Genomic DNA, 12,718 nt, shown 5'->3' on the forward strand with positions numbered 1-12,718 from the left:
AGGCTCGAGGGGCCGTATGGCGGAGCAGGCTCGAGGGGCCGTATGGCGGAGCAGGCTCGAGGGGCCGTATGGCGGAGCAGGCTCGAGGGGCCGTATGGCGGAGCAGGCTCGAGGGGCCGTATGGCGGAGCAGGCTCGAGGGGCCGTATGGCGGAGCAGGCTCGAGGGGCCGTATGGTGGAGCAGGCTCGAGGGGCCGTATGGTGGAGCAGGCTCGAGGGGCCGTATGGCGGAGCAGGCTCGAGGGGCCGTATGGTGGAGCAGGCTCGAGGGGCCATAGTGCCATGGGATCCTTTACTTCCACTTGAGAAGGTAGACGGTGCCTCGGTTTAACATCCCACCTGAAAGACGGCACCTCCAATAATGCAGTGCTCCCTCAGTGCTTCACTGAGGTATCAGCCTGGATTTCGGGCTCAAGTCCTGGTATGGATGGTTAAAGCAGGTTGGTCAACAATGAACCTCTGTCGGAATACAGAAATCTCGAAGCAGCTGTACTTTTCCTAAAGCTGTTTCCCAAGCTTCACAAATAGTAGGACAAACATTTTGCTTCAAAGTAGTTGAATTCAAAATAGGATTTGACGAAATGCCGCTGCTGGTTTCTGCAACCAATTTGAATGGCATTTGTTAAATCTGTTGTGCCATATCAACGTGACTATTCATTTTCAAAGATCACAAGGGAGGGTATTTAGCTCTTGTAGCTTAGTCTTCTGTGGAAAAACGCAATCCCATCTCCCCATGGCAGCATCTAATTGCACCTCGAATTATTCCAGAATTTTTACCTCTACTTTGCTGCCTGAAGAAGTAGGTAAAACACGCAGAGCGCTGGGCCTTCTTTTTCTCTTAGGCAGTCCCTCGGAACCGAGGATGACTTGCTTCCACATTAAAAATGAGTTCTCAGGTGACTGATGAGTCCAATGCGGGACCTACAGTCTCTGTCACAGGTGGGGCAGATGGTGGTTCAAGGGGCGGGTGGGTGGGGTGCTTGGGTTGACGTGCGCTCCTTGCGTTGCCTGCGCTTGGCTTCCGCTTGCTCCCGGCGAAGAGACGCGAGGTGTTCGGCGCCTTCCCGGATGCTTCTCCTCCACTTTGTGTGGTCTTGGGCCAGGGATTCCCAGGTGTCGGCGGGGATGTTACATTTTTTCAAGGAGGCTTTGAGGGTGTCCTTGAAGCGTTTCCTCTGCCCACCTGGGGCTCTCTTGCCGTGTCGGAGCTCCGAGTAGAGTGCTTGTTTTGGGAGTCTCGTATCGGGCATGCGGACGATGTGACTCGTCCATCGGAGCTGATCGAGCGTGATCAAAGCTTTGATGCTGGGGATGTTGGCCTGAGCAAGAACACTGACGTTGGTGCGCCTATCCTGCCAATGGATTTGCAGGACCTTGCGGAGGCAGCGTTGGTGGTACCTCTCCAGTGCTTTGAGGTGCCTGCTGTACATGGTCCATGTCTCTGAGGCATACAGCAGGGCGGGTATCACTGCTGCTGTGTAGGATGAAAGTCACTTGCGCAACGAGCTCAACAACTGTGACAAAAATAAAGGGCACACGAGCTCGCTTCGGTTGGTCCTCTTTTTGTTAACTGCAGCGCTTGATGACAAGTGCCATCATCAATTGGGAGATAACAAGTGCCCCCTTCTCAAAGGGGCACAACCCATAACCTGCAAACGATCACATTTTTAAATGAAACTTGAAAAATTAAATTCAAACTTGGTTCTGGGCGGGGGGAGGGGGGTTGGTGAAGCACTCCAGTCCCTCCGGTGCCCACCCGGCGCGGAAGGCCTCAAGCGTGCCGGTGGAGACCGCGAGCTCCGTCTCCAGGGACACCCGGGCACATCAGCTGGTCCATTACTCAACATAGCGGCACAGACTCTCAAGGCCCAAGGCAGACGCTCCACATTTCCTGCCATCTGCTGCCTGACTGATGTTCCCACCCTCCCTGCCACCTTAGCTAACTAATGTCGGGTGTCTGCGTTGATTCTTAAAAAGCTTCCCTTCAAAGCCATGCACAGATCAAAGACATTTGTCAATGCCAAGCTGCTAGATGGCTCCTGAGTTGTCAGAATTTGGCCATAGTTTGGGGTCTGTGCAAAAAAAACCAACTGTCGTTCCCACATTTAAGGCGCCTCTCATCGATCTACCTATCAGAGGCCAACCCAGCTTAGGGCTGCCTGGAGAAATTACTCTCTTTCAGGCAAACTTCTACCCCCCAAAAAATGTTAAAAATTGCTTATTTCCAGGTCTTTTTCGAAGGAAGCAAAATCGATGATGAATTCCAAACCGTGATGCGATGCCCATGGTTGATCACAGCCTGCTGCCGCTCGCTGTTTGGACTAAGTGTCACTTAGGCAAGGGGCAGGAAGACTGGCAAGAGACTGCAAAATCATATTCCAGCATGAGAACTTGCCTTCAGGAAAAGAAAGAAAGGCTTGCATTTATATAGCGCCTTTCACGACCACCGGACGTCCCAAAGCGCTTTACAGCCAATTAAGTACTTTTTGAAGTGTAGTCACTGTTGGAATGTGGGAAACGCGGCAGCCAATTTGCGCACAGCAAGCTCCCACAAACAGCAATGTGATAATGACCAGATAATCTGTTTTTGTTATGTTGATTGAGGGATAAATATTGGCCAGGACTCCCCTGCTCTTCAGCTATTGAGAACTCCCCTGCTCTTCTTCGAAATAGTGCCTTGGGATCTTTTACGTCCACCTGAGAGGGCAGACGGGGCCTCGGTTTAACGTCTCATTTGAAAGACGGCACCTCCGATAGTGCAGCACTCCCTCAGCACTGCACTGGAGTGTCAGGCTAGATTTTTGTTCTCAAGTCCCTGGAGTGGGATTTGAACCCTCCACCTTCTGACTCAAAGGTGAGTAGTGCTACCCACTGAGCCACTGGCTGACACTAAAGAAAACTAGAGGAGGACTCTTCTCAAATTTTAATTGCTCCCTATAAGAACTCCGCTCCCCCATGCACCACATGTCAGGTTGCCAACTCTGATCGGGTGTATTCCTGGAGGTTCCATCACATGACCTCCTGTCGTGAACCGTCCCACCCCCACACTCCCGCTATTGGTCCATCCTCTGAGCGCACTGCCTTCCCACACCAATTGGAAAGCGAACAGACTCTTTGTTACCCAATTGGATCAGCCTTGATTGTTATACAAGCAGCCTGTTTCCCCCTGCCATCTCCAATATTTGACAACTAATAAAGGAAAATGTTCAAAGAAAATGAAAAAAATCCACAATTTACTTTTAATGCCCTGGTGTTTTTTTCTCCCGGGTTGTCCTGAAGATTAATCTTCAATGCCTAGAGACTCCAGGGCAATCCCAGAGCATTGGCGACCCTAATCTCATATTGGAGAGTGTGATAACTGCTGGTGTTTAAGAGGCCTAAATGATGAACTGCCTCAGCTCAGTGGACAGCTGCAGTATTTGGGTTTCCAACATGTGGTATTGCGGTGACCTCAATAATCACTGCTCACAGACAACAGAGGTGGCACTTAAGTAGAAGCAGCCTGAAGTAAGCAGCACAGCTAATCAATACTTGAGCCGTATCTCGCCCACAGGTAGCATAACCACATCAGCAGCCCTGAGATACACGCCATGGTTCCCGCAGTGTTCTCATAGACTTCAGGTCAATATCTGAGGTGGTTAGAAATCATGGTGTTGGCACACTCTAGTCAATTTAGAAGGAGGATTACATGGGAGGCTGCAGTAAAGTCAACTTAATCATTAAAGGAGTGCTGTTATCACACTGCAATCTTTTAATAAGCACCTTTCAGTGTCTGTTAGCACACTGCGTGTAATGCGTAGCGATCAGTTAATCATCTCTTCTCACGCATCTGTTGCGGAGAGTTATAAAACTCAATAAAAACCTTAACACACGAGCATGCAAAAATGTCAGACAGGAAAAGGCCAGCTTGTCCCTCGAGGAGACTAATTTGGCTCCAACGCATTTGTAAATTGGAGAAATCACTGAAAAGCCTTCCCCTCCATGTTTTCCAAAAGCAGCATCTGTTTTATTTCCGGCGATGTTGTTGAAAATTTTCAGTAACAACATAGGCTGCCATGGCACTGCACTGAACGCATGCTGGGTCAGCCCGGCTGTTTTAGGAAATTCATTCCAAAATGGCCATCCTCTTGAAATTATTCAGGCAGACATCAAATAACGGTGGTTTTAGTGAGTTTAATTGTGATATTTAGGTATTGGTGATGTTTTACTGCATTAAAGGCGCTATATTAATGCAGGTGGTTGTTGTTGTATTGGTAACTTCTAGAGAAACCAGGAGATACTCAGTCTGTTTCTTCCTCCTTTTAAAAACAAGATGGAAAATATACATTTACTTTCTTTACAACTTGGATGGTCCAATCCCTTAACCCTTCCATTGTCTCCAATTTATCACCCTATCTCCAACATTCCCTATCTCCTCTAAGTTCTGGAATGCTCTGTTGCATTCCCAACTCTGCACACACACACATCTTCCACCACTTGTTGGTGAAGCATGCATCTATCTTCTCAGGTGGCTGGGGAAGAGAAGGAATTTGTGCCAGCCATCAGGATTGAAATTTAGACTCTGGAATATATAATAAAGCCTCTGAAGATAAGATCCCAAATCCCCGATCAGTCCTGTTTACTACCTATTAATCCGTTCCTGTGCGCTTTCCTGAAAAATTTATGTAAAATGTACTGATTTCTAAAATGAACCTGGTATTTATGATTGGTGATGCGGAAGCTTCATTGCATAAAATGACTACCACATGCTGAAAGTTGGCTTGCTTAGTAATATTTTATAAGAGGATAGAGTTCTATAATAGGAGAACTATACTTGCTTCCTTTATGTTTCGGGGCAGGGATGTATTAACTGTTTTGGGGCTGCCCCATACAGACTACCAATGTTCTCAGTCTGGCCCATGGTCTGTGCCAATTAGCCACTCTCACCCAGAATGGTGGTGGGTGCACTACAGTGAGCTTCACTGCCTCGCTAGCTAAGGAAAGGAAACATTGGCCAGATGTTAATGTCCTGGTTGCCAACTCAGTGCACCCTGCCAAAGCAAAAACCCAGGCGTGGAAGCTGAGATGAGCACAAGATCAGGCTTGGTTGTGATGCTCTTTGTGGTTGAATAGCTCACCAATGCTCATTATTTAGGCTCATCCATAAAGAATATACACTTCAATGAGACACGGGAAGGCAATCGATGTTGTTGGAGCCATACCCGAGCATGAGTTAATGCGCTTAGAACACTAGGAATAACAGCACAAGAATAACAACAATAACAACCTGCATTTATATAGCACCTTTAATACAATAAAATGTCCCAAGGTGCTTCACAGAAGCATTCTAAAACAAAATTTGACACCGAGCCACATGCGATATTAGGACAGATGGTCAAAAGCTTGACCAATGAGGAAGATTATAAGGAGTGTCTTAAAGGAGGAAAGAGAGGTACCGAGGCGGAGAGGTTTAGGGAGGGTATTCCAAAGATTAGGGCCTTGGCAGCTGAGGGCACGGCCTCCAATGGTGGAGCGATTATAATCAGGGATGCTCAAGAGGCCAGAATTAGAGGAGCGCAGATATCTCTGAGGGTTGTGGGGCTGGAGGAGATTTCAAAGATAGGGAGGGGCAAGGCAATGGAGGGATTTGAAAACAAGTATGTGAATTTTAATATCGAGGTGTTGCTTAACCGGGAGCCAGTGTAGGTCAACGAGCACAAGGGTGATGAGCGAACGGGACTTGGTGCGAGTTAGGACACCTTCCATTTGTATAGTGGCTTGAATGTAAGAAAACAGAAAGTAAACAAATAAAGTTATTGGAAAATTGAATTATTAGTACATGAAGATTTAAAAATAAACATATTTATATTGGATCTTTTATTAAAAAATCTGATTTGGATAACATGATTCCCCTTGTTCGGTGCTCTCTGCATTGTCTCCAGATCCACCAGTGCTCTCATCCTCCTGTTCGATAATGTCTTAATAACATTATTTTAGGTCCCATTTGCCATGCATCATTTTCGAGCCTCTGCCAATGCTCCTTAGTTACCTGTTGGTAATGGGCACACCAGAGCAAAGTGCGATAATTCACTCTCTGATTTTCTGTGTGGACTGGGACCGAATAGGCCCTCTCGCCCTTGGCAATCCCAGTAGAAATCATTAACATGCAGTAGGGCAACTTCAGTATTAGGCCCACCCTGTGAAGCCTGTTAATGTACCAACATGCTGAAACTCTGAGCATCAAACCAGAATACTTAGTGAATGCAACATACTGTCCCGATACATTATTCATTGATGATCTACTTTTATTTTCTCTCAGGTTTCAATGTAGAACGAAACAAAAAAGTGAAAGGTAATGGGACAGTGGAAGTGCAATATGTTGGGCGTGGTGTGTCTCAGTATTTGTACTGATTCCTTCAGTGTTTGTTTTACAGTTGTACAGCTCCAGTGACTTTGGAAGGAGGTGGCAGCTGGTCCATGAGAGAATCACTCCAAATCGGTTCTACTGGTAAGAGCTCATTGAACTCAAGTGTGTAGGTTGTCTATCCCCCCCCCCTCCACCCCAGCAATAGAGGATTGATTAAAAAGGCGAATCATTGTCAATCAGTAGAGTTGGACACTGTGACTGGTATAACACAGAGTTGAATCTTGCTACACAGAACATCATAGAATGTTACAGCACAGAAGGAGTGCATTCGACCATCACGTCTTCCCTAGTGCTTTGCTCCACAATCCACTGAATCTAATCTCCCTCTCCTGCTCACTCTTCATGCTCTTTAATATTCCTCTTTTTCAAGCAACTATCTAATGTATTGGGGTGGCAGTGTTTTATGGAAAATAGCACACCAAATGGCTCAGGAGAAAATTGGCAAACCTGAATGTGTTTTCCCACCACAGCACAAGTGATTTGTTATTCATAACCCACTGCTGTTTGCTGCCTATTTACTTTATGCCCCACATCAGTGGGTTTTGTTTTAAATGTAATGTTCATTTTTTTTTCTTGCATGCTGTCATAATTTATATGGTGCCCTGTGTTGTGGGGGTAGGTGATCCTATTAGAGGCCCAATCAAGGTCGGTGTCATTGAGCAGTGGGGATGTTAGTTGACAGTTGTTGGTTGGGTAGACTAACTTTATCAAAACGGGATTCACTCGCCCATTTTTTATGCCACTTCAGTGGTTGGTGTGAGAGCCCCTGGACAAGAGAGGCATACCTCCAGCACAGGCACGATGGTGTATCATTCTATGATTCTACCTCTTTGAATGCCATTTTAAGTCCTGCCCTCACCCCAGTATCACTATTACTGGCAGGGCAAATGTCCTACCTGCCCTTCTGCTTCGACCATCTCCGTTGGGAGCTCAGTCTGTGGTTACGAAGCTTTCTGTTCACCTCAGGGTTAAACCCAGACGCCGCAAGGAGGAAGGACACCAGACAGAGTAAAACAAGAGGAGAGAATGAGGCAGGCAGACAAGCAGCTAAACCAGGAAAAGAGAGGAACATGTCAAGAAAAATACAGAGGGAACATGCAAGGGGGGAGGGTACCTGGCAAGGAAGAGGGAGGAGCATATACAAATGAGTGAAAACTATCAGTGTACACCCCACCTATGTAGTATATACACTCCTCCTGTGTGGTTTGTGCACCTCACTCATAGAGTCATAGGCCTAGAAATTGGGTTGAGGCGCCAAACTGGCGCCAAGTTCGCCTGGGCGCTGATTTTTGCGCTGCGTTGGGAGTAATACCGATCGCCAGAAATTCAGTTTCAGAAACCCTCGAGGGAGACGGGGCGAGGCTCGAGGCGCACCGCGTCCCTCTTAGGGCGCTGAAACTGAATATCACAGCGCAACGTGCCGCAGCGCCACACGCTGCGGCACGGCACGCTGCGGTACTGCAGGTCTTCCTCCCCTTGTTAAGGGGGAGGGGCCTGCAACAGTACGATCCCCGATCGTGAGTGCCAGCAAAAGATCCCGGCACCGAGGAGAAGTGCCGGGCTCTCGGGAAACAGCCGTCAATGACGCGGGGGGGGGGGGGCGTCAGGAGGCCGGGCACGGAGGTGCTGGCAGGCGGCCGCCCCGCACCTCCACCTTAACTTGCGCCGCTGCCGGCACAGCAAGGCCCCGTGAACTGGGCGCGGGTAGCGAACGGCGCTACAGCGGCGTTCGCTACCAAATATCGTGAACGGGGCGCTAATGGGGCGCTGCGCACACCAATGACATCATCGGTGGCGGCGCAGCGCAACAGGCTAACGCCACCATTAGCGCCTCTGCTGAATATCGCGGGAGGCGCAGCCAGTGGCGCTATAGCCACTGACTGCCTCTTTAGGCGCTAACAGGTGGCGCTACTCACCCAATTTCTCCCCCATAGAGTTATACAGCACAGAAAGAGGCCCTTCGGCCCATCCTGTCCGCGCTGGCCATCAAGCCCTGTCTATTCTAACCCCATTTTCCAGCGCTTGGCCCGTAGCCTTGTATGCTATGGCATTTCAAGTGCTCATCTAAATGCTTCTTGAATGCTGTGAGGGTTCCTGCCTCTACCACCCTTTCAGGCAGTGAGTTCCAGATTCCAACCACCCTCTGGGTGAAAAAGTTTTTCCTCAAATCCCCTCTAAACCTCCTGCCCCTTACCTTGAAACTATGCTCCCTGGTTATTGACCCCTCTACTAAGGGGAAAAGTTCCTTTCTATCTACCCTATCTATACCCCTCATAATTTTGTACACCTCAATCAAGTCCCCCCTCAGCCTTCTCTGCTCTAAGGAAAACAACCCCAGCCTGTCCAGTCTCTCTTCATAGCTGAAACGCTCCAGCCCAGGTACCATCCTGGTGACTCTCCTCTGCACCCTCACTCATACGATTTATACACCTCACGTCTAGTATAAACATCCATTCTGAGTGGTATAATAGACCCTACCCATGTGGTATAAACATTCTATCTGTTTGGTATATATTCCCCAATTTGGACCCTAACCATATTGTCATGATGTCCTACTTGTTTGGTATATGTGTCCCACTTTTGTGGTATATACACCTATCCGTGTGGTATATCCATCCCACCTGGTTGGTAAGTATCTCCCACCTATGTGGGAGCCTACTGTCAACAAGGGCAGACGTCGACGATGAAGTCCAACACCGCCTTCAGTGTGCCAGTGCAGCCTTCGGTCGCCTGAGGAAGACAGTGTTTGAAGACCAGGACCTCCAACCCGGCACTAAGCTCATGGTCTACAGAGCAGCAGTGATACCTGCCCTGCTGTATGCCTCAGAGACATGGACCATGTACAGCAGGCACCTCAAAGCACTGGAGAGGTACCACCAACGCTGCCTCCGCAAGATCCTGCAAATCCATTGGCAGGATAGGCGCACCAACGTCAGTGTTCTTGCTCAAGCCAACATCCCCAGCATCGAAGCTTTGACCACGCTCGATCAGCTCCGATGGACGGGTCACATTGTCCACATGCCCGATACGAGACTCCCAAAACAAGCGCTTTACTCGGAGCTCCGGCACGGCAAGAGAGCCCCAGGTGGGCAGAGGAAACGCTTCAAGGACACCCTCAAAGCCTCCTTGAAAAAGTGTAACATCCCCACCGACACCTGGGAATCCCTGGCCCAAGACCGCACAAAGTGGGGGAGAAGCATCCGGGAAGGCGCCAAACACCTCGAGTCTCTTCATCGGGAGCAAGCGGAAGCCAAGCGCAAGCAGCGCAAGGAGCGCACGTCAACCCAAGCACCCCACCCACCCGCCCCTTCAACCACCGTCTGCCCCACCTGTGACAGAGACTGTAGGTCCCGCATTGGACTCATCAGTCACCTGAGAACTCATTTTTAATGTGGAAGCAAGTCATCCTCGGCTCCGAGGGACTGCCTAAGAAGAAGATATACACTGTACCGTTGGAACAGTTCTGGTGTCCATCGTGATTGAATAATCAATCTGCACTCACTGTCTGCTTCACATAATGAATGGCCAGGTGAGGTACCTTAGGTAGCCAGGTTCTGTGGAACAATCTTCCAGCATGAATAGACAATATCAGGAGAGGAGGAATGATTTTTTCCTTTTAGTAATAAAATCTGCTCTGCACCTTCACTCAGTATAACAGAGAGACAGTTATTCAATATGCTGATTATCACTGCCATATGTATCATGCAGTTAAACAATCGCAATGCTGTCTGTGTTAAGATCAGGACCTTTTTGCTGCAGCGCACCCTCAACACTGGCTGCATTGGAATATCGTAAGGGTGCAAATTCCATCGCGATACAAGAACAAAATCTATCGGCCAGGTGCAGTCACTTGGAACAGACCCAACACCACACATGGGGGTGGGTGAGCCATTTGACATCCATATTTCTTCAATGCTTTATTCACCAGCTTTCCAAGTTATGGTTTGCTTGTCCTGGTCTCACTACATTGCATAATGGAGCAGAAGATTCAAAACAAAATCACGACCTGAGACCTGTCCTTTTTAATCGGACAACCTGTGCTAGTTGCAAGTACTCTGAAATCACTAATGCCATGGGATTCAACTCCTCTTAATGAACACACCACTGACAATTAGGGATAAGTATTGGCCCAAACTTTAACAGCTGAGGGGTTGGTTTGAATGCAAGCCAATCCTGAACTTTCTAACTATAAAGCTCAGCTCTAGTTTATTTTTACGAAATACTTAGAAAGCAAAGGGGGAAAAAAAGGAAATGGGAACCAAATGGGAATGAAAATGAAAAAAAACAATTAGAGGAGGGTTAAGTTAGACATTTTGGGTCATTATGTGCACTAATTGCTTCTGTACATTTGCAGTGTGTAGAATGAGTACCCAATGTATGAGGAAGAAACCTTTCTATTGACTTATGCTTGTTTTATACTGCACATTTATCTCTGACTGCAACAGTGCCATTACAGACGGCTCTGTATTGTAAGTTAAAATCTTCTCGCAGTTGCAATTTCAAAAGGTGCTTCTGACAGAAAAGCCATCGACAGCAAAACTAACCAGTCTCCCACCGAGTATGGCCGTGATTGGGCCGACCTATCGACCCTCACCCACCTGCCCCCCCGCCACCCATTTCCACCTCTCCCCCACCCCCCCCAACCCACCACCCCACTCCAGATTCACAAAACTACAGCTGCACAGCTTTGCAGTAACTGCACGTGTGAAAGAGCCATGGGGTGGGGGAGTGAAGTTGGTCCACATGAACCGGCTACCGGTGAACCGGCAGGCCGTTTTCCATAATGGAGAAATCGGGTGGGCTGCCAATTTGTCTTGAACATTAATACAAAAGCAAAATACTGCTGGAAATCTGAAATAAAAACAGAAAATGCTGGAAACACTCAGCAGGTCAGGCAGCATCCGTGGACAGAGAAAAACAGAGCTAACGTTACAGGTTGATGACCTTTCGTCAGAACTTTTCTGTTGTTATGAACATGTTTTGGCAATTTCATGTAGACCAATTTCAGCCCCAGAATTGTCCCATTGTTACCGAATCTGCTCTGCAGTGTAATGTGAGGCACTTTGATAATACAATAGTAGTAGTCTCTCTGAAGTGACAATTACATTTCTTTGGTTTCTTGTGTTTCTGTGGCTCTGTTTTTTTAATTCGTTCCTGGGATGTGGGCGTCGCTGGCAAGGCCAGCACTTATTGTCCATCCCTAATTGCCCTTGAGAAGGTGGTGGTGAGCCGCCTTCTTGAACCGCTGCAGTCCGTGTGGTGAAGGTGCTCCCACAGTGCTGTTAGGGAGGGAGTTCCAGGATTTTGACCCAGCGACGATGAAGGAACAGCCAATATACTTCCAAGTCAGGGGGATGTGTGACTTGGAGGGGAACTTGGAGGTGGTGGTGTTCCCATGCGCCTGCTGCCCTTGTCCTTCTAGGTGGTAGAGGTTGCGGGTTTGGGAGGTGCTGCCGAAGAAACCTTGGCGAGTTGCTGCAGTGCATCTTGTAGATGGTACACACTGCAGCCTCGGTACGCCGGTGGTGGAGGGAGAGAATATTTAAGGTGGTGGATGGGGTGCCAATCAAGCGGGCTGCTTTGTCCTGAATGGTGTCAAGCTTCTTGAGTGTTGTTGGAGCTGCACTCATCCAGGCAAGTGGAGAGTATTCCATCACACTCCTGACTTGTGCCTTGTAGATGGTGGAAAGGCTTTGGGGAGTCTGGAGGTGAACCATTCGCCTCTGACCTGCTCTTGTTGCCACAGTATTTATGTGGTTGGTCCAGTTAAGTTCCTGGTCAATGGTGACCCCCAGGATGTTGATGGTGGGGGATTCAGCAATGGTAATGCTGAATGTTTCAGTATATTAAGTGCAGAGGAGCCATAAAGAATCATTTTACCGGGTATTATACAGTCGATAGTGATGTATGTCTCCCCCACTGAAGCGTATGCCCTTTAAATGTAGATAGCTTTAGAGAAAAGTAATTCACTTCTCACTTAAAGATATGATGAGCATTGTTAACTTGTAAAAGGTATAATTTTGAAGTCTACTGCTCCATTCTCACCATTGTAAGTTTAATCTGTTAATAATTGCTGCGTTGGTGTAAATATTACACTCTCCTAATAAGGGCTTTTATAAGAATATTAAAAATGAAAGAACAGTTAAAGAGAGGGTAGGACCACAATGGATGAAGGAAGGAGTCTAATTGTGGAGGATGCACGTATGGTGAAAATGTTAAATGAATATTTTGCATTTTTTTTCCACACATGATGGTGGGGTTGCGAGTGTAGCTGTGCTCGAGGAGGATATGGGACAATTGATAGAGATAACT

At 47.9% G+C, this 12,718-nt stretch overlaps 1 protein-coding gene across 1 annotated transcript in view; it reads left to right on the top strand.

The window, feature by feature from the left end:
- Positions 1-12,718, top strand: part of LOC147113360 (VPS10 domain-containing receptor SorCS1-like) — a 1,462,440-nt gene that overhangs the window by 1,150,088 nt on the left and 299,634 nt on the right. The window contains exon 5 of the mRNA XM_085996119.1: positions 6,414-6,487. Within this exon, the coding sequence (XP_085852245.1) occupies positions 6,414-6,487 (74 nt within the window). The remainder of the gene's footprint in view (positions 1-6,413; positions 6,488-12,718) is intronic.

This window comes from Somniosus microcephalus, chromosome 8 (assembly GCF_052327205.1).
Source record: "Somniosus microcephalus isolate GS21.2 chromosome 8, FLI_Smic_1.0, whole genome shotgun sequence".
Classification (NCBI taxonomy): domain Eukaryota; kingdom Metazoa; phylum Chordata; class Chondrichthyes; order Squaliformes; family Somniosidae; genus Somniosus; species Somniosus microcephalus.